The sequence below is a fragment of the Andrographis paniculata genome, unplaced genomic scaffold (assembly GCF_009805555.1).
Source record: "Andrographis paniculata isolate CXL003 unplaced genomic scaffold, ASM980555v1 Contig34END, whole genome shotgun sequence".
Lineage (NCBI taxonomy): Eukaryota > Viridiplantae > Streptophyta > Magnoliopsida > Lamiales > Acanthaceae > Andrographis > Andrographis paniculata.
This window is the reverse complement of record NW_026137567.1, coordinates 3537370-3563453: the sequence shown is the minus strand read 5'-3', so window position 1 is coordinate 3563453 and position 26084 is coordinate 3537370. Positions and strand designations below refer to the sequence as shown.

At 27.3% G+C, this 26084-nt stretch overlaps 3 protein-coding genes across 3 annotated transcripts; 1 reads left to right on the top strand and 2 right to left on the bottom strand.

Moving 5' to 3' along the window:
* Positions 1-1639: 1639 nt before the first annotated feature.
* LOC127248685 (ABC transporter G family member 1-like) lies at positions 1640-7646 on the bottom strand. Its single transcript, XM_051271153.1, has 8 exons — positions 7273-7646; positions 6697-6782; positions 5420-5884; positions 5231-5317; positions 4389-4520; positions 3582-3788; positions 3381-3467; positions 1640-2501 (listed from the first exon to the last, which is right to left on the bottom strand). Exons 1-8 carry the CDS (start codon positions 7547-7549, stop codon positions 1878-1880), a joined length of 1965 nt encoding a protein of 654 aa, XP_051127110.1. The 5' UTR covers positions 7550-7646; the 3' UTR covers positions 1640-1877.
* Positions 7647-14978: 7332 nt separating this feature from the next.
* LOC127248943 (ras-related protein Rab11D-like) lies at positions 14979-17553 on the top strand. Its single transcript, XM_051271538.1, has 2 exons — positions 14979-15380; positions 17001-17553. Exons 1-2 carry the CDS (start codon positions 15145-15147, stop codon positions 17440-17442), a joined length of 678 nt encoding a protein of 225 aa, XP_051127495.1. The 5' UTR covers positions 14979-15144; the 3' UTR covers positions 17443-17553.
* Positions 17554-20720: 3167 nt separating this feature from the next.
* Positions 20721-23479, bottom strand: LOC127248863 (40S ribosomal protein S6-like). The gene is made up of 6 exons (XM_051271410.1): positions 23358-23479; positions 23183-23247; positions 21800-21857; positions 21597-21705; positions 21243-21515; positions 20721-21156 (listed from the first exon to the last, which is right to left on the bottom strand). Exons 1-6 carry the CDS (start codon positions 23361-23363, stop codon positions 20918-20920), a joined length of 750 nt encoding a protein of 249 aa, XP_051127367.1. The 5' UTR covers positions 23364-23479; the 3' UTR covers positions 20721-20917.
* Between the last annotated feature and the right edge of the window lie 2605 nt (positions 23480-26084).

Genomic DNA, 26084 nt, shown 5'->3' with positions numbered 1-26084 from the left:
ATAATTCTCATATATCTGTCGGTGATGTAATGTTATTAAACACATGAAGTTGTAACACAGATAGAGTTTATGTAGTTGTTGTGCTATTGCAATAATGGTGTGTGTAAATATGATAACAAAAATATAATACATACACATACCGTATTTTTACCTAATTTGGTCATCGACACTTATGTTTGGAGATTCTAATTGAGGTCTATCTTCTAAATATGTTTCTCATATACAATACAAGACCAAGTCTACTTAAAGCTATCAAAGAAAAATGAAAACTTTTTTTTTTAACTTTTTTTTCTTATGGTTGTGTCTATTATAAATACTCGCATTGAAATTTATTCAACAATTTATTTTTTTTTTTGTATTGAGAGAAAGATTTTGAGTGAGAAAATTCTCATGAGAGTTCATCCTCACTATCACACTTATAGCGAAAAGCCAATATCCCTTGTAGTTGATGCTTGAGTTTTGCCTTCGATGTGAAGAAGATTCTTGTTTCGAGGGACGATTTTGAGAGGTAAAACCAAGTGTGGAGTGAAAACAAAAAATGGTGAAAGAATTTCATTATTTTGTTTGGGTTTGTTCATGCTTGTTATTTATGGAATTTCAGAAGTTTCGAAGATATTTTTGAAAGCTAACAACATTTGTTCGATGATGGTTTTCCGTGAGTTGTAAAAGAATTTGAAGAGAGATTGCAAGCTAGTGTTACAAAAAAAAAAAAAAAAAATCATCACCCACCGTTAATATCTAGAACAATAATACAAATTAGTACCTTAAGGGATGGTCTAGTGGTGTAGAGGTTGGACTTGTGACCCATGGTTCACCTGCAGTTTCCGTGTTATCCAAAAAAAATAAAAATAATAATAATACAAACCAATGGAGGTTGAGGAATTAAAATCTTGCCTTTGTGAAGAAGATTGCACTTGCACTTGACAGTGAAATTATTGCATTTAAGTTGGTGTTTGTGGTTGTGGTATGTGCAATTTGTACCTTGTTTCTACCCATATCATATAAGATTTTTTTTTTCTTGGTTGGAACCAAATTGGTGGACGAACTAAAAAAAAAAAACTTAGTGTTCTATATATTTAATAATTTGTGTACAATTTATTTTGTAATTCATATATTATATGAGCAACTCACAGACAACAATTAGCTTGCGTCGACATACATATTGTTTCAGGATCGGCATACGGCGTTTAGTCCGATAGAATGTTGCACATCTCAAGCTTGTGTGTTTTGATATTTCTATGCATCAATTTTCTTTCTTTTTTTTTTTTCAAATTTTTATAACATACATGACAATTTGACATTGAACGTTATACTAGAACCATTAGATGTAAAACTGAAAGATTTTAAAATACACAATAGTTTTGGCTCAAGACTTTTTTAAAAACAACAATAATGAAAAAATGGCATAGTTGATTTGGTCATATGAGCAAAACAATGGATAAAAATGATACTTTAAAAATGCAAATATTTGAGTCTAAAATCTATGGGCATAGACCTATACAAGGATAGTATATTTGTTCCCCGGATCTAATTTGCAGACTATTAAGTTTGATCGAAAATTTATTCAAAACGCACTCGACGGCAAGTTCTCACAGTATTAAAATAAAAAGAAAAAAGTGAAGAGTATAAATTGGTCAAATTCAGGCATGGTTGTGCCAAGAATGATATTTTGATATTAAAGATATATATACCTACAACACTCCAATAAAATAGAGTTGCCGAACGAATAAATAAGTGTATGCAAATAAAGTGTTGGGGCATGCTATATATGGAATCTCCCTAGTATGTATTATACACCTCCAAATAATCATAACCACAGTCAAATTAAACCAAACAAATCCTCCATTACTATTTTCTTGTAAGCAAGGTTCTCTATATCAATCTTTTATCCATGCCAAAAAACCCTTGATCATGGGCTTCAACTTCTCAACAACCATTAAAATCCCCAAAAACATGAGCCTATACACAACAATCATCGCAAGAAGGATAACCATATCAATCCACTTGGAGTAACTTGTCTCCATTTGCCACATATTTTTCACTATCTCTTCCCCGGTGATGACAGATTGTCCCGATATATTGGAAAATGTCAAACCTAGAAATTCATTCTTGTAGAATCCTTGGAATGTATACTTGAGGTAAGAAATGTAGTATATCGGGTACTTCCATATGGGCTTTGGAATATCGTTAGGCAAGCAATAGAAGCCCCCGGTTAACAACATTACGCCTAGAATTCCTGCCCCTGTTATGACCCCTGTAAGATAATCTGGCACAAAGGTTGCCACTACCATCATGATCCCCTCGACGAGCATCATGGCCAAAAAGAGAAGCAAGATGAAGTACACAAAGTGATCAAAGCTTCTTTGGAGGCCCATTAGGAAATAAGCCAATGTTGCCGGCACTGCCGACACTAATAGAAGATAAGGGATGGAAGATACAGTGTTTGCTACGACGAATGCAGCCACGCTGTAATGTCCATTGAGTCTTTCACCCGAAAATATCTGAAACAACCAAAAAATCATTCCTAATATGTTGAGTAGCAATTCTTTGCCTGAGAATTCAATGTTTATTATCCTTATAAAAAGTTTATTTTAACAATAATGGATACATTCATCCAAAAATCATAAACCCCCAAATAATTCATTTGCATTTGTTAAAAACATGAAAACTATCTAAAATTCGTGTTTGTTTTGATGAAGTTTAGAAAATTTTGGTTTGAATTTGCTATTAAAATAATATATAATGAAATATTTTCTAATAAAAAAAATGTATTCTTTTCGACAAAAATATAAGTTAAATAGTAAAATTTTGAGCTTTGGGACTAAAGAAACACACTACACACACATATCTATGCATGCATATATCAATTCGCTCCCTTTTCTGTTTTTTTTTTAATATATGGATTTACCTTCCAATTCTCTCTCGGATATTTGTTTTTATATTTGGTTTGAGGTGTATTTGTTTTTTATTTCAAATAAAAAAACACAACTATTTAATATTTTAAATATAAATATATTAACTTAGTTGATAAAATATTATATTAAAATACTCTTTAAATAAAATTCAAATCAACACTAATTTCAAATCAATTATAAACCACTAGACAGCCAAACAAACCCTTGATTAGTGATTTATTAAGTATTGTTTTATTAGGAAAAATCATTTTTAAATGTGATATTTTGAATTATATATAAAATTTAAAATAAAAAACGATATGGTACTTTTTAGAATTTTGGTAGGTGAAGTATAGAATAAAATTGACATGTTAATTAACAAATCCAAATGTTTCCAGAAATAATAATAATAATAATAATCTTAGTCAATATATATATATATATATATATATGAATATTAGTAGCTAGGTGTACTTTGATACTTACTTTCATATCTTCTACGAAAGAAGGGAAGCCTCCAACAGACATTAATGTCATAAAAGATGAAACAAACGTGAGTGCTGAACTTCTTGCCTGCCAAATTAGATGATGATGATGAACTTGCAAATTAATTGAGTAGCATGCTTTAGTTTATGATTATATTCTTAAATGCTAACTTGTGAAAATGCTATAGATTTGAAGCCATACTTGGATGGAACTGTAGGTGTGACCAACGTTGTAAAACAGTGTTCCTATGGACAAGTTCAAGAGGAAAAATATGCCGAACCGAAACCAGTAGTAGCCGAGATCCCGAGTCATGTTCACAAATGATCGCCGTGTAAGAACTAGACATTGGGTTATGAATCCTGCTCGCTCTATCTTCTTCTTCTTCTCCTTCTTCCGTGATCCATCATTCTACATGTCGAAAAAACAAATATATCGATATATATATATATACACACACACATGCATGTATAAGTTATCAGGGTAAAATAACATGTGTAGCCATACAAGAAAACTCACTTAACAAGAAACTCTGTATTATCGTGTCGAAATATATTAATTAATGAATTTCTAAATATTTTAAAAGAGCAATATAGCAAATCAGAAAATTAAAAGGCAAAATTTATATTTGACATCCCTCGTTGGACATGAAAATTGATGAGTTCATCGACTACATAATGTAACAAAAGCTTTCTAGTGTAACTTCAAATAGTTTTGCAAGTTTTTATGACAAAAAATCCTAGAGCTTCCTTGTCTAACCAAAGTAATTTAACCTTTAATTATAGTAATAAATTATCCTATTTATACCAGCAAATCATATGGAAAACCGCAGCCACTACCCGAAAGTGCGACAGAAAAATCACACTAGGCGAACCATGTATAACAGATGACCTGAGGCGTCGAGGGTTTGAACCTATAACCTCACGATCACAAATCCAACCCCTACACCACCAGGTCATCCTTTACGGGGGCTCAAGTAGGTATTACTTTTATGAATAAAGGGTTGTTTACCTTTTGACAGGATATCATATTCATATAGTATTGCACTTGCTGAAAAGTTTCAGAGGTCTGATAGGCATTAATCAGAATCTCAGTTGCTTCTGATGAACTTCCTTTAGTATCCCCAAATCCTTGTTCAACATCCTACATTCATAGTCATTTTATTAAGGTTATATGTAACAATTGGATAAGCAATTAGACTAAAAACATATATAGAAACATTAATACAAATCTTTCGAATCTTCTTCTTCTTCTTTTTTTTTTTCTTTTTTTTTACGAGACATTTTATCAAATATTATTTTAATATCAAACTTAAATTAATTTTTTTCAAACCAAATACATCATATTGTAAAATTGATAATTAATCATACATAATGCATAAATTATAATTCTCTATGCCGTGCTTGGTTTGATGGATTTGAATTTAAAAATAAATTTTAAACGAATAAATTTGAATTAGTTTAAATTTAACATAATTCATAATTAAAATCAATCATTTGGCTGTGGAAGTTTTTGAAATGATACAGTACAAAAGGTAATTAAAATATTATAATAAATTAATTTCAAATATACAATTAACTTTTAGAAATTTCAAATCTACCATCATGTCAAACAAAACTAATAGATCAGATAAAGCTATTTCAAATCTATGCAAAATTTTGAGGGACATGTTTTTACCCAAAAACTTATATTTATATATATAATAAAATTTATAAATATAAATATAATATCAAAAAATATATAATAAAATTTGTTTCATTTTATGTAAATTAAATATATATTTAAATGTATTTTAATATAAGGGTTTCAACAAATATACACTTAAATATAGGTAGATATACAAAGAAGCTAACCATATCGAAGTCTTTGTTAATTGTTCTGAGGTAGTGATCGGATGGATTCCTCATCGGCGGGCAGACAAAGCCATTTGAAGCAAAAAACTACAAACCATATATGTCATAAATAAATAGATCATATAGGGTTAAAACACAATATATTCCAATGTTGTAATAATCTTGAATCTAGTAATATTACATCATTACCTCATTTGCTCCCATAGTCGAGCCAAAGTACACGGTTCTCCCCCCGGATAGAAGGCATAGATTGTTGAAAAGTTCGAAAACTTCACTACTAGGTTGGTGAATCGCTGCGATGAAACTTATGTTGTCATGCTTCGCAAGTTTCACTATATGGTTCATGACATGGTAAGCAGAGGCACTGTCCAAACCACTAGTCGGCTCATCGAGAAATAAGAGATTTGGGTTTGTTAGAATTTCTATGCCAATACTAAGTCTTCTCTTTTCGCCCCCGCTAATCCCTTTTGCGCCCCACCCACCAATTCTTGTGTCGACGGCGTCTTGTAGCCCCATATCTTTTATGGTAGCTTCGGCTCTATCTTTCTTGTCTTTTTTGGACATTGAATCTGGAAGTTGGAGTTGAGCTGAGTAGTACATTGCTTCTCTTACCGTCAATGTGCACATTAGGGTATCATCTTGGGTAACATAGGCCTATGCATGACAATGTGGTATGAGATATTTGATAGTTTAATCATGAACACATAGGGTTCATGTTCTGAGAAGCACAATTTAGTGCTCGTGAATCAAATCTAAATCAATTAAATATGAATGGAATTAAGAGAGAAATAGGGAAAGTATGTGTTTTTTGTTGAAATAACGAATATTGATTTAAAACCGTGTCTAAGATAGTCCAATTTTTAAAGTTATTTTCTTAAAAATTTTAAAACAATTTAATAACATTATTTGGGATAAATATGAGAAGTGAACCCATGATCTACAATTAATATACAAAAATTCAACTATTAGACTACAATTTTATTTTTTTATATATAGTATTTTATTTTATTTTATTTTTTGTTATTCTTTAGACTCAAGCATGATTTTTTGTTGATCTGTGCTTATTTTTGCTCATTCTAACAAAAAATAGTGATATTTGTATAATAATAAAAAAATAATAAAATTAATTTTATAATAATATGATTATTTATGAAAATAATACTATTATTTTAAGACAGAAAAATAGTAAAATAAAACTATTGAATTGAGATAGAAAAAGTATATTTTTATATAAAAATAAATTATAAATAATGCATAATAAAGAAATCGTAACACACACATATATATATATATATAAACACCGGAGCCTATAAAAAATACCCATTAAACGAAGCATGCATATAAATTTTTTTTAAAAAAAAAAACTAAAATCAATTGAATATGAATCTATAGACAAAATAAATTAAAATGAATATATATATATATATATATATGAAATTAAAGTGGATTTATGAAATTGTTCTTACAGAAGTCCCAAAAGCCAATGGCTCCTTCCGACCGTTAACGAGGATGTCCCCAGTCACTGTAGTGTTAGTGTTTGAATCTAATCTCCCTACCATCAAAATAAATAAATAAAAATTAAATAAACAATCCCTGCATTCAGTCATCATGTTTTATTCATAGATTAAAATGCCCAAAAAAAAATAACTAAAAATCAAATCAACAAATGTACAGACAGATAGGCTATATAGGTATAAATTAATAATTGATCATATATATTGTAATTTCAAACTTAAATTATCACTGTTTGTTCCCTATATTTTTCAATAAAAATGAATATTTTTTTATTTTACAAAATAGTATATCAAAATATCATTTAAACAAAATTAAAATCAACATCCATTTCAAACCGATTTTAAACTAAAACCAAACAAATTCAAATCGTATATATTTACCTGAAATTATTGAACCATGTTTCCAAATATATTGGAATCTTAAAAATAGTAAAATATTAGTATTCGGTACGATATTTTACGAAAAAAAAAAATAATAATAATAAAATTGTATATAATTTGATATTATATATATATATATATATATACCTGCTAATGCATCAAGAAGGGTAGACTTCCCACTGCCAGACGGCCCCATGACGGCGACAACCTCCCCCGGCGCAACGTAGCCGGTGAGCCCCCGGAGGATGTGGCGCCGCTTCCCCTCGGCCTTGTGATCCGGCACCGTCACCGACACATTTTTCCATGTCAAGAAAATGGTCTTGGCCTTGGATCCTATTCCTACCCCAAAATTTGGTGTTTCCAAACCAGGAGAAATCTTGTTCAGAATTAATGGCATTGGGGAAGATTCTTCATCCAACTTCATGGCTTTTTAATTTGGATATATATGACAAAGTTAATAAGAACAAAAAGTGACTAAATGTTGTTCTTGAACATCTAGGCTGTCTTAAGGTTTTACTTCGATAAGTATCACACTATTTATTACTTCATCGGTTCACTCGGGTGTCCATTTTATCATTTTCTTTTTGTTATTCAAATAAAGTAGTGATATTTGTTTTCTAATTTTTTATTATAAAATTATCAGCGACTATTATTAAAATATATTATTTATTAAACTCCGTGCAAAAAATAAATATATACTTATAATTGAGTAGACCGGGAGAGTATTTTTCTTTATCAATGAAATTTATGTTTGTTTTCCTTTATATTTGTCTACAAATAATTGTTTATTTTGGAGTGATTAGTGGATAATATTATTTTATATATAATTTAATCATTTGTTTTCTTTAACGAAAATAATACACTAATTAATTATATCTAAATGAGTGAAATTAATTTTTCTCAAGTAATATTTCTACTAAAATATATTATTAATTTATTCAATATTATATTTATTAATAAATATGTCACAACAATTTACTATTCGATTTATCAAAAAAAAAAAAAAACTCAATTCATTAACTCATTTATATGCTTCTCAAAATATTTTTATTTTATATCATAATTAATTAATACAAACTAATATTTATTAAAATCAGTATTCATCCTATATGAGCATATTTTTAGTAAATCGGGTGAATATATATTTTAAGAAATGAAACAAAAAATGTATAAAATATTATAATATAAAAAATCTATTATAATTTAGAATTTTTAACCAAATTAATCCAACTTCCAAGATAGCATAGCATCTAAGCACTTGTGGACAGCTGTATATTTAATTTTCCCCTGCAGTTCCTTAAAGTCAAAAAAATTGTTTGAATAATTTTTAAAAAATACTCTCTCCATCCTATCGGAATTGAACCATTTGATTAGAAATACCGTATTTAAGGTAAAAATAATTAATTAGTTAATAATAATTAATTATTATATTATTATATTATTTTTTATATAATTAATAATATTTATAGTTGTAAAGTAAATTTAATATATATAATTAAAAAATTAAAATATATGTTTAAATATTTAAAAATTATATAGCAATTAAAAAAAATAAGCAAGATATCATTTTGTAGAGAATAAAATCTTCTATAATACAAGTAAATAAAAAAAATATTTTTGTTTATTTATAATTAACAGAAATCATTTTTATAAAAGATGTGTAGTTTTAAATATAGATAAAAAAAATATTTATTTTTTCGAGGAGAAATGTAGAAATAAAGGGATTTTGAATGGGTGCTACGTCATTTATAATATTATATGTTACGTAGTTAAGTAAGTTGATTTATATTTGTTAAATATATTTTGGTTTAATAATTTTTATCAAAAATAAAAATATATCGATTATTACGAAATAGACAAAAATAAAAATAATATCAATTATGGTGGGACGGAGAGAGCATATGCGACTGAACATTTTGCAAGATAAATACGATATAGCACGTGAGGGATGTATTGACTTTGTATTTATTAACGTGTAGAATCTGCTATAACAACACGATTTGTCTCCCAAGTTTAATGTTTTGTCCCATTTCTCGCCACTCAATTTGCTGACATGACGTAAAGATATTGTCAAAAATTTTCTTGGATCGACAATCTTTATTAAAATGAATGATATATCATCTTTATATAATGGGTATGTATTCTCAAGATTATTTTGAATTGTAATTTCTAAAAATTATAATAAAACACAAAATATTTTCTCCGGAAAAGCGCAGTACCAAAAAGAAAAATAGACAAATATATTTTTATTAGTGTTTTAAAATACTGATAAAAGACGTTTATATAAAAATAAATTATACAAATATAAAAATATTTTTAACATTAAGTACAATGACGCAAAAAGTAAATATAAGTTTATTAAGTCAACGGATGGAGTATTTCTTTTTATAAAATGTCAAAAAAAATTAAATATTTATTACAAAAAAATCAACTTAAAAAATTATTATAAAAAAGTTAAAAGTCAAAAATTAATTTAAAATAATATATTTTTGACACAATTCTTCGTAGCACGTACTAAAAATCAATTTAATTTCAATTTATTTTTTATTATTTTTATTATGAAATATCCCAAAATATTTATAATTTTATTTTTCTTATTTACTAATGTTTGTCTTTTATCTTTATCAAAATATGCTATAAGTAAATGATCACAAACAACAAATAAAGGGAAATTGTTAAAAAAAAAAAAAAAAAAAAAAAAAAAAAAAAAAAAAATCTATGAAAAAATGAAGTTATACAATGGCATGCTAGAACAGAAACTAGCAAATAAATTGAGATGAAATTGTACAATATTATCGTATTCTAAATTAAAAATTAACTTAATTCATCATAAAATTACATCGGTGGTATATGATATGGTAATGAGGTAATTGATGGTAATAATATTGAAAAAACACTGATTGAAGAAAAAATTCTTAATAAAAACATATGATAAAAAAAGAAAAAAAAAAAAAAAAAAAAAAAAAAAAAAAAATTGCAGGGGCTATTGCCTAAGTGAAGTATTGTCCACTACATGCCTTTAATTCTTTTTTACCAAACTTTGATTATTTTGTTCACCTATTAACGATAGATGATAAACAACAATAAACCATGGAAATAATAAAATGGGACATTAATAATTTAACGAGAAAAATTCCTACAATGTGAAGGATAAAAATATATATTAATATATTATTATTTTTATATATTTTAAAAATATTAAAAAATAATTATTTTTATATTATGAAATAATTGTAAAAAATATTTTTGTTGAATTATAAATATATATATATCAAATAATTTTAACCAAAAAGTGAAAATAATAATAAATATGACCTACAATATGATTATATTGAAAACATGGTCGTGAACATGGCCTAGAACATGGTTGTGTTGAGAATATGGACATGAACATGAACATGGTTGTGTTCAGAATACGGGCAAGAACACGGCCGTGTTGGCTGCCTGGGACGTCCAGTCACCTTCTGAGTCATTCAACACGCCCGTGTTCAAGCAAACACGGCCGTGTTCAGTCTCAGTCAACCATCTTGGGACTAAAATTGATAAATTTTTATTTGAGTGGGACCAAAAATGATAATTTTTATTTGAATTGGACCAAAATTGATAATTATGATATTGAATAAGACCAAAAATGATTTTTACTCTTAAAATATTTTAATTCAATCATTTAAAATGATTAATTATATACTTTAAAAATCTTAATATACAAAAAATAATATTATCATATTATTTATTCTACATTATTAATAATTATGTATTAATATTTTTATTTTAATATTGTAACTTTATTGAATTTGTGATAAAATACAATTACGACAATTGCATAATCACTTAAGCTAGTCATTCCTTGATAGATAGTCGTCCATTAATTTGATCGTTCTGTTATTTTATTTATTTTTTTATATAAATAAAATTATACTTTCTAATTAATGCGTAAAATAGTTAATCACACAATTCTATTGGAGACAATATCTTCCCTTTCATTGCATTTGTGTGTGGTCGCAAAGTAAGTGTATTTGATTGACCGTGCAACTAGTTACTCTATAATAAACTAGTCATCACTTTTTAATAGCTATGAGTAATATACACAAGAAAATGTAATGAGAATTCATCATGGATGATATACTCTTTTCGTCTCAATACAATAGTCTTATTTATCATTTTTATCCGTCCCAAAATAATAGTCTCATTTTTATAAATAATCATATCACCATAAAACTATCTCTACTTTTTCATTATTATTACACAATTGTCACTATTTTTTACACTATATTCACAAGGGCAAAAAAATCATTTATCCATATTTTTTACCAACCACCAATATAATGTCAATATTCTTTAAATCTCGTATGCAATATAATAAGACTATACTTTTGGAGTAGAGGGAGTACAAGATAACAAAATATATAGAATGTATCAAGGTAAATTATGTTTAAGCATACTAGAAATTTCACATTACTAGAAATTTCACATAACTAGAAAATCTTTCTCCAATATTGAGGAATATACATATAGGATTTGTTCGATAATTAGTCGATATTTTTTAGTTGTTACTTGTTAGTTTATTCAATTAGTTGTTTTGATTAGCTGCTTCAATTAGTTATTTATAATAAAATATTTTAATAAAATAATTATTTGATATTAACTATTTATATATAAAATAACAATTAAGGACATTTGTATGTTATTTTTTAAAATATTCAATTTCTTTTTTTTTTGGGTTTAAAATTTATGTAAAAATTTGTTATTAATTATTGAAAATTATAAAAGTATTATAAAATATTTATTTTTTATTTTTTAGATTTGAAAAAATATATATATTTTAATTGAAAAACAATAATTATAATTTTTTATTTAAAATTATGTAAAATATAAAATAGTTTCGCATATATATTTTTATTATATTAATTACTGACTAATTTATTAATTTATTCTATTTTATTTATTTTTAGTATAAAATTTATATAATAAAAAATATATATAAATAAATAATATTTGTATTTTCTATTTGAAATAAGAAATAAATAAATTTAAATGAAATTTAAAGGCAAATAAGAAATAAATAAATTTAAATGAATTTTTTTTTTCTAAAATGCTAGATAAATTAGTTTTTTGGATAAAAAAAACGTTAATCTATTTGACGAAAATTTATTTAATAAACTAAAAAAATATTGAAAAAGTTCCTTCTCAAACACCCTCATAATAATTTTCAAAAAAATAAATAATGGATTTATAATAGTTCATTCGTCTCAATTCAAAGTATTTTTTTATTATTTTCGTCTGTCTCACTTAAAACTATATATGTTTTTATTTTAAGAAAAGTAATCACGTTGTAATATTAAAATACATTTAACTTTTACTTAAATTACAAACATATCATTACATATACAATTATTTCATACATAAAATCAAACCGCAAAAATGTCAAAATTCCTTACATATTTTTATTAACCAATAAAATATAATTATTTCTTAATCATTACGTAAAACCAAATGGCTCAATTTGAAATAGAACGGAGGTAGGGATGTCAACGGGGCGGGTTCTGCAGGCCCTGAGATCCGCCCTGCTACAAAATATTAGACCCCAAGACTCGCTCCGCCCGCCCCGCTTAAGTTCGGCCCCAGAACCTGTGCCATCCGAACCCTCTGGGTTCGGGCCAGCTCAGAAAACTCATTTTTCAAATAAAATATAATTTATTTTAATAATTTAATACTAAAAAAAATAAGTGTTAAAAGGCTAAAATATTTTAACTCTAAAAACAAATACAATCAAATGTTTGTGGTGGTTCACACTGATGCCGGTCGGGGTAGACGAGGCAAAATTTTACAAGAAATAATCAAATGTTGGTAGTTGTCCACAGTGATGGTGGTCGGCGGCCGGCGATGCGACGACAGTAATCCTGATTGTGAAAAGAATTGAGGAAGAAACAAACACGAACACATATTTGATTTAGAAATTACAATTTTGGTTTATATTATAAAAAAATTAAATACATATGTAATATAATTTATATTATTCATATATATAAAAATTCTAATAATTATTAAAATATCCGTATTCGAGTCCGAGCCCGGAGTTGGACGGATTTTTAGTAAAACGCTTAACCCGCTCCGAACTCCACCGGATTAAAATTTAAAATTCATAAGCTATCCCAAAGCATTTTTTTTACCCGAATCCATCCAATTAAAAACGAGTCCGGAGCGGGTACGGAGCTAACGACATCCCTAGATGGAGGAAATAATCAATTGAAAGAAAAATTTAATGAAATCACCTAAAGTTAAATGACAAAATTAATAATCAATTCCTTAATTATCCGGGGGTGTTTGGTATATAAAAATTGAGATAGAGAAATAAAAATATCTATATTATAATTCAGAATTAAAAAATAATTATTTCATATTCTCTAATTTTATATTATTTTAAAGAAAAATGAAATTAAAATTTTACAGTGTGTATTTATCTATTTATTTTTTGCATTTAACTTTTATCATTTAATTTGTGTTTATTTACTATTTTCTTTTTACTATTATTTAATTTTTATGAATTTTATATTATTTGAATCTTATCAAATATCATATTTAAATTATTATTAAAATAAATTATCAAACAAAAAAATATAACTAAAAAATACAATAATTTTTTTTTATCTAGTTTATAACTTTTTTAGTAATCGATTTATTAGTTTCAGTTAGCAATATAGCGTAGTTTCATTATACTTTATATTTTTTTATATTTTTTGAACAAAGAATCAATTTTTATTCACTATTAAAAAAATTTCTCTATAATTTTACTCTCGGCAATCCTATTCTATATCAAACCCATAAATATGAGTTTTATAAGTTTTAATGGAAAATAAATTAAAAATTCAAACATAAAACAAAAGAAAATGTAAAATAAGTTGAATTTGACTTGGTCTAAATGTGCAACGCTTATACTAATTTTATAAATGGCCCAAGATGAGCGTGATTTTGGGTCAATTGGACACACCTTAAATAGTTATAATTTACACTATTAGTCAAGTGTCCTAATCTAATAAAAGTTGTTTATTATTTTAATAAGGATAATTTTTAATATCATATTCAAATCAAATTCAGAAAAATAAATTAAATTATTAAAAGATTTTATATTAGTGATTTCTATTAACCTTTTAAAACTTACATTAAATATATTTTTCTATAAAATATTATACTACTAAATAATATTATTTTTTATGTCTCATTTACTGTGTCTATATTTCAATTTTTGTCTATCTCATTTATCATGTCATTTAAAAAAAAAAGAATTATACATTATAATATCATTAAAATAATTATAATTTATAATTTTTTAATTTTAATTAAACTAATTAGTTATCTTAATTTTAGTTAAAAATTATTTTTATTATATGATAATCATTTGTACTAATATATTTTTAATTTATTACTAATTATATCTTTTCTAAATTTTTTAAACTAATAAAACATTAAATATTTAATATAATATATTTTTAAAAAATTATTGCAAACAAATACTAGAAATATATATATATATATATATAAAGGCTTTAATAATTCAAGCTATACTTTTTTTTGCATAATGTAAAAATTCGTACCTTAAAGTGGTCATTGAGTAAATCTCCGGTCTAACTTAATAATTTGCAAATTAATCAAACTAAGCGAACTATATATAACATGTGACCTAAAGCATCGGGATTTAAACCTAAGAGCTTACGGTCACAAATCCAACATCTTCACCTCATGTTATATTTTCATCCTCGATTGAGTCGACTCTATGCTAAATTCCATAATAATAATAATAATAATAATAATATAATTAGGCAATATTCTATATAGATTCTCTACATAATACACACGCTGTATTTTAGTAAAAGGAAGGAAAGTGAGAAATATTTTTGACTGTGAGTGTTCTTCCCAAAAATCGGATCCTCGCCGCCGTCTCTGCCGCTTCGCTGTCTCGAATCTTCTCTCTACCTGCCTCCTGACAATAGGAATTGTTTCCAGATTAGTCTAGTCTGTCGAATGGCGAGCACCGGAGTATTAGGAGGCGATGGGAGCCACAAAATAGATTACGTCTTCAAAGTGGTTCTGATCGGCGACTCCTCCGTGGGGAAGTCTCAAATGCTCTCGCGATTTGCGCGCAATGAGTTCAGCCTCGATTCCAAGGCGACAATCGGCGTGGAGTTCCAGACGCGAACTGTGGTTATCGACCGCAAGTCCGTCAAGGCTCAGATCTGGGATACCGCTGGTCAGGAAAGGTAATTATGTTTCCGATTCGCGTGCGCTTCTGCTTACATATTATTACATACGTCGGTGATTGTGATTGTGATTGTGTTTCTGCTTGAGATTGTGAGTGAATGTTGTAGAAATTTGTGATGAGTTGCTGGTTGTTGGATTGGGGGAATGTGTTGAAGATCTTTGCCGGATTTGGTTTCATTTTTTAATGCTTTGTTTGTTTTAGGTCCTTAATCTTTGCTCAGTTTTGATGAATTTTTTATTTAAGCTTGAACGTCCGTACTAAGCATTATCTTAGTCACTTGGCCTAAATACTACTCCCTCATCATGCACCATTTGCTTTTGGCACCTATTTTTAGGTGGGTGATATTAAGTATGATAATTTAGAAATGAGGTTATGTGATGGAGAGAGAAATATATATTTTATTTTTTTATTTAGTCGATATGTGATGGGATAAAATGTGGAGTAGAGATTATGTATAATTAATTATTTTCTATTTTAGAAATATTGCAGGTGTTTGGGACGAAGGGAGTAGTATTTAAGTACACTGGAAATTTGAAATGGATTCAATTGTATAAACTTTTTGTGTTAGCTAGGGGACCAGTATTAACATGGTTTCTTGATCATTTTGGAAATTTGAAATGGTTTTAGTTTGGGTTGATATTTGAGTTTGTTTAATTTTTAGTTTGGTGATGGAAGCTTGCCTTTGTTCTCTGAGGAAGAGTGATGCCTTCCTTGATTTCATTGGATTATATATATATATATATATATATGATGATTGAAACATGACTTGTGTTTGGATGGTTATTTAATTTAGTTTGGAGAATTGTAAGATAGTGTATGAATGGATTTTGGGGTATAATAATTAAAATATACATATATAACATGTGTATAAAAGTATTTTAAAACTTATATTGTAATCAAATATACTCAATATGCATGTAATATTTTAAAAAGTTAAAAAATAATAGATATAATACAAATAAAATATATATTTACATGTGCTTAGTATAAATGTGTTTTATAAATGAAAATTCAAGTTTTAAATATATTTTCTTATTTATTCAAGAGAGTGATACAAGATTGTAAGTGGTTTCACAAAAAATAATAATAATATTTTTTTACATGAAATAGTAGTTAAATATGATATTTTGTATAAATTATATGTATACGATGAGATGCTTTTTTAGAGAAATTAATAAATTTAGAAAATAAAAAATGCAAAATAATTAGTAATTTATAGGAAAATCAAAAGATTGAACAGTTATTTATTCATTGTTTTGGTGTAGTTTATTATTGAGATTGCCTATGTTTAGGATATAGAACTATCAGAGTGATATTTTATATTCTGACTTAGCGAATAATTTTGAATACTTCTTTTACTAGTTATGTATTTTTATTTTTTTTTTCTTTTATAACGTGGGAACTGGCATACTATTATTCGAGTGTGCTCTCGATAAATTTTTTATCGAGCTTTATAGTCTGCAAACTAAACTCGACAAAGCAAATCACACTACATGAACTATGTGTGGCAAACAAGATCCGGAGGCGTTGAAATTAACCTCGAGGTCATGAGTCCATCCTATACCACCAGACCATCTCTTACGAGACTATTACCGACCCATCTTGGTTTAACGTGTAGGTACAGAGCCGTCACAAGCGCATATTACAGGGGCGCTCTGGGAGCGATTTTGGCGTACGACATTACAAAACGGAAAAGTTTTGACCACATCCCGCGATGGCTGGAGGAGCTGCGCGCTCACGCCGACGACAACACAGTAATGATTCTGGTCGGCAACAAGTCCGACCTTGAAGACCAGAGAGAAGTGCCAACAGAGGATGCCAAGGAATTCGCTCAAACGGAGGGGCTATTCTTTCTCGAGACATCGGCATTGGAAGCAACCAATGTCGAAGAAGCCTTCCTGACTGTCTTGACGGAGATATTCAACGTCACCAACCGGAGAAGTCTTGCCGGGGGCAAAGAGCAAGATCAAAAGCCGGTGTCCCTCGCCGGTAAGAATATCGACGTTGCGGGTTCCGGCCAGGCTGTTCCGGAAAAGAACAGGATGTGCTGCGGATCATGATGCCCTGTAGGTGTGATGGTATGTACATCTTGTATATATATTTATTTTTTTTTTCTGTTATATGAATTAATTCATGCATGGTTTGCTTAAAGGAGACTTGGTTTTGATAAACTTGTAGAACCACATTTTGAAATCTTTTTGTTTTGGGGTGTGTTTAATTGTTTTTCTTTTAACCACAATATTTTTTTAATAAAATTAAACTGTTGAAAATTAAGCGGTGAGATATTACCGTGTGGAAGTTATTTCAGGGTTCAATACCAGTGGATAGGTGTAGGGTAAAAAATGAAAAACAATGTGAGTGTAGAATCTAACAACATACTACCTTCGCTAGATAATTAAAAATGTATTTGTGAAAATAATTAATTTATAATATAAATTATTATAGATTAAAATTAAGATAATTAAGTAGTTTAATTGAAATTAAAAAAAATTAAAATTAGAAAATTTAAAATAACATTAAGATGGATAATTAAAAATGTATTTGTGAAAATAATTAATTTATAATATAAATTATTATAGATTAAAATTAAGATAATTAAGTAGTTTAATTGAAATTAAAAAAAAAATTAAAATTAGAAAATTTAAAATAAAATTAAGATGGATAATTATTTTCAAAAAAAGAAAGTGATATAATGTGAGACGGACAGAAACGACAATATGGACATGGTATATGGGACGGAAGGAGTAATATTTTTTGGTTTCGGTCAGAAATTATATATATATTTATTTTAAATTTCAATTACAAAGTAACTATTTTATTGAATACTTCATTTTTTTTTTCACAATATTTCTACTTTACTATGGTATCATTATTTTTACATCAAAACAAAGACAAAATTGTCTTTATTCTATTTTTAACTACATAGTATAATTAAAATATTATTATTTTTTAAATTTTGCGTAAAAGTAAACATATATTTATATTTATTAGCTGGACGGAGAAAATGGTATATATCACGAAATTCCATAGCTAAGATAACATGTAAGAATGGTGATTAGTTAACCAAAAAAATGTACAAATTTTATCTAATTTATTTAGTTATTTTAATTTATTAAAGCATATTATAATAATGTGTTAATCAAAGATAATTGCTTACATTAAGATGAGTAAGATTAATTTATTATAAATAATTTTGTACTTGTTGATTTTTATTTAATTAAATATAGTAAATATTATATTAATTAATCTCTTAATTATATGACCTATTAAAATAATTATAAAGATTATAACCTCAAACATACTGCATGTCACAAAATGGTTGGTTTCAGTTTATTGAGTTTTACATAAATAAATAAACAATATTTAAATAAAAACAAGAGTTTAATATAATAAATTATATTTTAAAAAAATATAATGAATGAATAGTGTAAAACAAAAGAGTCCAACCCAACAAATCTATGTAAGCAATTATTTTAATATAATTCCAAATCTTAAAACTAAAATAAAAAAATGAAAAAAAATTTCAAATAAGAGAATTCCCTAACTAACTGCATTTCTAAAATCATCTCCAACCCATTTCAAAAAATATTTCTATTTCCTAAAATCAATTCCCTAACATTTCAAAAAATATTTCTATTTCCTAAAATTATCTCCAACCCACTGCATTTATGAAGTGAGTTGTATAAAAAATGGGGGAAGGGGCTCCGGTCCAACCCCAAATTTCCCTCATTTTTTGCAGATATGCACAGTTACTTCATTTTTTGAGTAATACTGTTACTCCACTCCATGTTTGGAGTGGAGTTTTGGAGTTTTTGTGGTGTTTTTTATATTTTTGGTATTTTTTTGGTGTATTGTGTAATTTTAATTTTTTATAGATGATATATAATTTTATATTTTAAAAAGTTGTATGTAATTTTATTTTTTTTGAAAAATAATGTATAATTTTATTTTTTAAAAGTGATAATTTTAGTTTTTTGAAAGTAATATAATTTTATAATTTTATTTTTTTTAAAAAAAATAATGTAAAATTTTATTTTCTAAATTGATATATAATTTTACTGTTGAAAAGTAATATAAATAATATGTGTATGGATCTAATGTAAAAATAAATTAAAGTTGGGTGTAATTTATAAATATAAAAAATTATATAAAATAATATAAAAGAGGAATATATAGGGAATATACTTTTTAGAGTAAAAATTGAAATTTATGGTTAGAGTAAAATTATTGTAGATCAACTGTAGCAATTGCAAAAATAGAGTGGAGGGTTGGAGATGGCCTAAACAATTTCAATCAATTTTGGTCCAATTATAAACAATTTCAATCAATTTTGGTTCCACCCTTAAAAAACTAACAAAAATCGCTAACGTGGATATAACGGAGGTGACGTGGCAGTTGACCTGGAAAATACACGACCATGTTCTTACACGACCATGTATATTTCAGTGTATAATTATACATGGTCATGTATAATTTTACACGACCATATACATTTCTGTTTTAGTCTAAATTTTATTTTTTTGTTATATATTTTTTTAAAAAAAATATGTTAAATTTAAAATAATTGATATAGTTAAAATAGACAAAATCAATAATAATCATAATATAATTAAAATTTATCAATTTTAATTCAAATATAAAAATGTATAAGATATATTCTTTTGAAATATTTTATCTAAAATTCTATTATTCATAAAAAAAAATAAAATAAATAAATAAAAAATCTTCTTATAAATATTCAATTACACAACTATTTTTTAATTTTGTATATTATAATAGTATTAAAAATTAATTTATTATTTCAATATATTAATTGGAAGTTTGTAAAAAAATTTTTTTTTTTTTATAAATAGTAAAATTCTAGACAAAATCGTCCAAAAGAACATACTTGATAAATATTTATATTTGAACTAAAATTAATACATTTTAACTATTTTTTTTTTTCGTTTTAATTACATCAACTATCTAAATTCAATTTTTTTTAGACCGTGTAGAATTATACACTAAAATTATTTATAATAAAATTAAAATTGATTAAAATTATTTATATTAAAACTAAAATTAATAATTTTTAATGTTGGAACCAAAATCGATAAATCGAATTATATTGAGACTAAAATTAATTTTTTCCCTAAATTTTAATTGGTTAATTCCTACTTAAAAAAAAAAGATTTAATGTAATTAAAATTGGTAAATTCTTACTTTTAAAAAAATGGCGTAATTGGACGGTTGTGAACAAAGAGCCTAACCATGTAAAAGGACAAGAATAACCCCGGTGGTGGACTTCCAAAAGCTTTAACACAAAGGCACAGAGTTACTACTACTACTACAAGCGAAGTTATTGCCAGAAAACAAGTACTACCATATTAAAGGGTAAACATAACAAACAATGTTCAGACAGCAAGAAAATAAACAAAACACAAAACATGCATTTGGTGTTGTATGTCTGTTTGTCGAGCTCATTAATTAACTAATATAGCATAACAGCAATCCAAAAATCATTGTTCAAAACGAACAGCAAACATACCTTCCGCATTACGCAGCAACAGACGGCTTCGAGGCTTGGGAGAGTCTGGACCTCTTCTTCGCCAAGCTCTCGCTGCGCTTCTCGCGCTGCTCCTTCAATCGCATAGCAAGAAGCTTCTGATACTCGGCAGCATCAGCCTTTGACTTGGCGACCCTCTTCTTTTTCTCGGAAATTCTGGCCCTCTTCCTCTGCAGTGTCAAGGGAGTCACCAGCCTCTGAATCTTGGGAGCTTTGCTCACTTTCTTGCCTGTTTAATATCGTCGAGAACGGCATGTCAAGAAAAAGGAGACATACATGTGGGAAATATTTGATAGAGCTTGTAGCAGAAAATACCAGATTTAGTGGTGAATGCTCGGCGGTATGTGTTGACGTACTTCCTCACATCATCTTCCTTGGAAAGGTTGAAAAGCTTCCGGATTTTCGAAGCCCTTTTTGGGCCTCTCATTCTTGGCTTCTCAGTGTCAGTAAGTCCAGGAAGATCACTTTCGCCTTTCTTCACTATTACCAAGTTTAGAACAGAGAGGTCCTGGCTCACAATGCATCCACGAACTGACTTTCTTCTGCGTTCCCCATTTCTCCTGCCGTATCCACGGAAGCACGGGGTACCTGTTTAAACAGGTAGTCATGTTACAAATGGAGCTAATTAGGTTCTTGTCTACGAAAGTTTGCAGAGACAAGTTCACATACCTCTGTGCAGCAGGAGCCTAACACGACCTGGGGTCAGAACACCCTGCTTCATGGGGAAACCTTGTTTGTCGCACCCTCCCATAATCTTGAAGACATATCCCTTGAACTCCTGGAGTTCGATTTCCAGTATATTAGTAAATGTTGCTTACTATTATTGGAAAAAAAATGGTGGAATCAAATTCTTATGGAAGAAAATTGCATACATCACCCAGTGCGTCTCCATTAACTTCCTGGGAAATTCTTTTGTCAAAAAAGGCCCGACTGCAATTGTACAGATAAAGGAGCAGAGACATCAGAAGAACTCATTAACCATCAGTTGTAACAAACATGACAAGACAAGAACTAGTTTACATAATCATAGCTCGTAAATGCCCCAAGCAAGAATAATTGAGTGGTGTGCAGATGACTAAGGTGGCTAAAGGCACAAGCCTTGATTGGATTAGGACACACACACTCTTCATATAGCATAAACAAAAGTGAATCAGTTGAACCTCCGCAAATCATGGCAGTGGAACCAAGATAATTTCTTCAGTTGTACGAGCACAATCAATAATAAATGATACAAAGAAATACCATCTCTAGGTACAGAGATGTAGCAATTAGCACCCCACAGGCCTATGTGTTACATAAACCTGAGTCGGAATTTTAAAGTGCACAATAACTAGCCTACTGTTCCATATCTTAAGAAGGTTAAGTTACTGAATGAAGAGATGACTGCAAGAGCATTAATCAGTGACTATCGAAATTACTAACCCAACATTCCAAATAAGTATGAACTGCTCACATTGCGAACTAAGGGATCTCATATTTAGTAATAACAAGGTCCTTATGTTCGGGCTCCATAAACATTCAAGATCCAGTAAATCATCATCAAAATTTTATTAGGAGGGACGTAGTGTATATCTTTTGTAATCAAATGTTCAAAAGAGATATTGCAACACTTAACATAAAAAATATATAAATAAACAAGGTAGACAAACCTAAGAATTTATCAAAAGCACATTCAAGATTATATTCACAAACTCTTGTAGAAAGACATTATAGACATAAACATGTGTCTTCTGCTAAAGGTAGAATAACCAACATTTACATACATTTAACATTCAAAATTGACCAAAACTGCATTCACTTTTCTTAATACAAATTAAGTAGATTTGAAGTCCTTCAGATATTATACCGATCATTCACATCCCATCACTAAAAGCAAATTAAAAGTTGTAAAAAACTTCAACTCCATGGGAAATAGATACTGGATCAAGTCTGTAATAGCATGGAACAACACCATTTCTCATCACACAACATAAAAACATAAGCTTTGCCAAGCCATATACAAGAATCAATAGAAAGCATAGTCCTAGAGGTCACTGAATACACAACTTAAGAAAATGTACCTTTTAAAAATTAACATAAAAACTGACATGGTGGGAAAATAGTACAGATAACGTGAAAAAAGAGTTTAAAAACATAAGCAAACCCAACAAAGGATTGATCTACACGACACAACAGGCAATCTTTTTACAAAAAAACAAAAAAAGAAACAAAGAAAATCCGCAAAGCAATACACTGCAAATAACTATTTAACATACAGTTTCTGGTCGTCATCGATTTCAAGCTTCTTCTGACAACCAGTAGTCGGATTCGCTATGTTGAACTGCATTCAATACAAGCAAAGTATCTCAGTAAAATTCGATTGCTGACAGTAAAAATCAATAATATATGTACTCCAAAAAGAAATAGAGGAAAGAAAAGAGAGAAGAAGACCTTCATCTTGCAGAGCCTAACAAAATGTTAGGAGCCGGAGGTGCAAGAGAACAGCAGCAACGATACGGAAGAAAATCTCTGGAACGCTCAAACCCTAGGAAAGTGTTGGTATTTATATGACTCTTGACTATGTGGGCTTAACAATTCAAATGATCCAAAAGACTTCTGATTTGGGCCGTTTTGGGCCCCGGTGCGATTCTCTATTTGTTGAGTTGTAATTAGGCCGTATTTGCAATGTAGAGTTTTTTTATGTTTTATATTATATTAAATTAAAATATATATATATATAATATTAAATTACTCCATCCATCCCACATGTCCATTTTTTTTATTTTGCGTCCGTCCCATTTATTTTGTTATTTTTCTTCTTTTTGAAAAAAAAATTATATACTTTAATTTTATTTTAAAAAATTTAATTTATAATTTTTTTTAATTTTAATTATACTAATCATTATCTTAATTTTAATTTATAATTATTTTTATTATACGATAATTATTTTCAGTAATACATTTTTACTTATTTACTAATTATATCCCTCCTAAATTCTCGTGCTTACATAAAACGAACAAAACATCCGAGACGGAGAGAGTAATATTTATTTATATCATATTAAATTTAATTCAAAATATTCAAATAGTACAAATAAGAAACTCAAAATTATTTAACTAATTAACTAGCGATATAAATAAATACTCTTCGTTCGTACTAAATTGACAATGATATTTAAAACAATAATTTTTAATTAATTAATAATAGTTATGTATAATTCTATTTTATTATTTTTTTATGTAATTAATAATATTGATTATTTTAAAATAAATTTAATATATATAAATAAAAAAATAAAATATATATTTAAATATTTTAAAAATTATATGCATTTAATACATTTTGTAGAGTAAATTTTTTTATAATATAAATAAATAAATAAAAATAGTTTATTTATTTATAATTAATATAAATTAATTTTATAAAAAAATATAAAGTTTTAAATATAGTTAAAAATATTTACTTTTTAGGAAATAGATAGAAATAAAGAAGTTTTGAATAAAGTTATAATTGTTATATATTATTTAATTAATTAAATTGATATATATTTATTAAGTATGTTTTGATTTAGTAAATTTTATCCAAATAAAAACGTGACAATTGTTATGAATAAACAAAAATAAAAAAATATGTAAATTAAGATAAAATATGATGGAATATTTGAATTGATATACTATTGAATAGAAACTTTTTTTTGTACGTAGTATACAGGGTGTGTTTGTTTGGGGGTTTGGATTTTGAATTGGGATTTAAATAGTAAAAGTTTTGAATTTGAATAGTTGTACGATGCGATATAAACAACAGGTATTGATGTGATGTTTTGGATGTAAAATTGATTTTTAGTATAATATAAAAAATAAAAAATAGGTATTTGATTTGATGTTTTTTGGGAGAAATTTTTGGATGAATAGTAAAATTTGGATAAAAACCTTCAACCGAACACACCCTTCATAAAAAAAAAAATAAATGATGTGATGTAAAATGTTGTTGAGCTAACAAAAACATATATATACACATTTCTTATTAATATTATTAAAACAATAAATTATATATACTTACACAATGTATATAATATACGTGTACTTTAATTATAAAAACTTAAAATTTGAACATAGAATATGATTTTTTTTACTACTGATATGCATTTGTATACTTAAATAAATAATATCTCAGAATATATATACATACACATAGGTAATGACAATCATGTTGTTATACAAATTTGACTTACTAATATTATAAAGTAAAGACAATCATGTTAAGTAATAATATAAATTTTTTGTGAAAAATTCATACTGGACCAAACAAGCCTGTCATTTATACAAATTTGACTTACTAATAATACATAGGTAATGAAATACATAGGTAATGAACTGGTAAATATGTAGTGTATTGCAATGCATTAGTTTTACCATTTTTTTTTTTTTTCTATTTTGAGTTTACATATATATATATATATATAACTTGAAAATCTAGGGTCGTTAGTCGATAAGGACGCACTGAATAAACTATTGACCAAACCTAATAGTATGCACACTAATTCGATAAGGTAAGATCCCGTGACCGCACTGAATAAACTATTAACCAAACCTAATAGTATGCACACTAATCCGATAAGGTAAGATCCCGTGACCTCAAGGTCACAAAAAATATATGTATAAAAAGTAAGGATGTTCATTGGAATATATGGATATACCCATCCGATTCGATTTGATTTTTCGAATATATAAAGATTCTCAGATATATAATGTTCCGGATATTTGAATTTTCGGATCGGATCAGCAGGTCATTCGAAAAATAAAAATAAAAAATAAAATTATTAAAAATGTCTTAAAACTTATAGTTAATAATTTCATACAAATTACATTAACCAAAATAAAATATTTAGCTCCGCAACATCAACATCTATGTTTGTATTGCACTTGAAACATGTCTATTCAATAAGGGAAGTTGAACTTATTCATAAATTAAAAATATGTATGTATTATAAATTAACACCATAACAACTCATAAACAGATTGAACATGCATGTACTGTATGTTTATTTCTTTTTCTAACATCCATTCTCCCTGTTTATTCATACAACTTAATATATTTGAACACTCATTCAATAATGCTATGTTTCAAGTTAAATTAAATTTAATTGTATTATATTTGTAGTAGTATATCTTTTTAGT

What these genes read in the sequence shown, in the direction of transcription:
- LOC127248685 (XM_051271153.1), bottom strand. Translation starts at nt 7,549, where the DNA reads ATGAAGTTGGATGAAGAATCTTCCCCAATGCCATTAATTCTGAACAAG. An exon ending in CCTTCTTGATGCATTAGCAG is followed by an intron (nt 6,783 to 7,272) that starts GTATATATATAT and finishes TTTTGATGGTAG; the next exon opens with GGAGATTAGATTCAAACACT. An exon ending in ACACCTACAGTTCCATCCAA is followed by an intron (nt 3,468 to 3,581) that starts GTATGGCTTCAA and finishes CTAATTTGGCAG; the next exon opens with GCAAGAAGTTCAGCACTCAC.
- LOC127248943 (XM_051271538.1), top strand. Translation starts at nt 15,145, where the DNA reads ATGGCGAGCACCGGAGTATTAGGAGGCGATGGGAGCCACAAAATAGAT. An exon ending in GATACCGCTGGTCAGGAAAG is followed by an intron (nt 15,381 to 17,000) that starts GTAATTATGTTT and finishes TTTAACGTGTAG; the next exon opens with GTACAGAGCCGTCACAAGCG.
- LOC127248863 (XM_051271410.1), bottom strand. An exon ending in ATGGAGACGCACTGGGTGAT is followed by an intron (nt 21,706 to 21,799) that starts GTATGCAATTTT and finishes ATCGAACTCCAG; the next exon opens with GAGTTCAAGGGATATGTCTT. An exon ending in AGCATTCACCACTAAATCTG is followed by an intron (nt 21,157 to 21,242) that starts GTATTTTCTGCT and finishes GATATTAAACAG; the next exon opens with GCAAGAAAGTGAGCAAAGCT.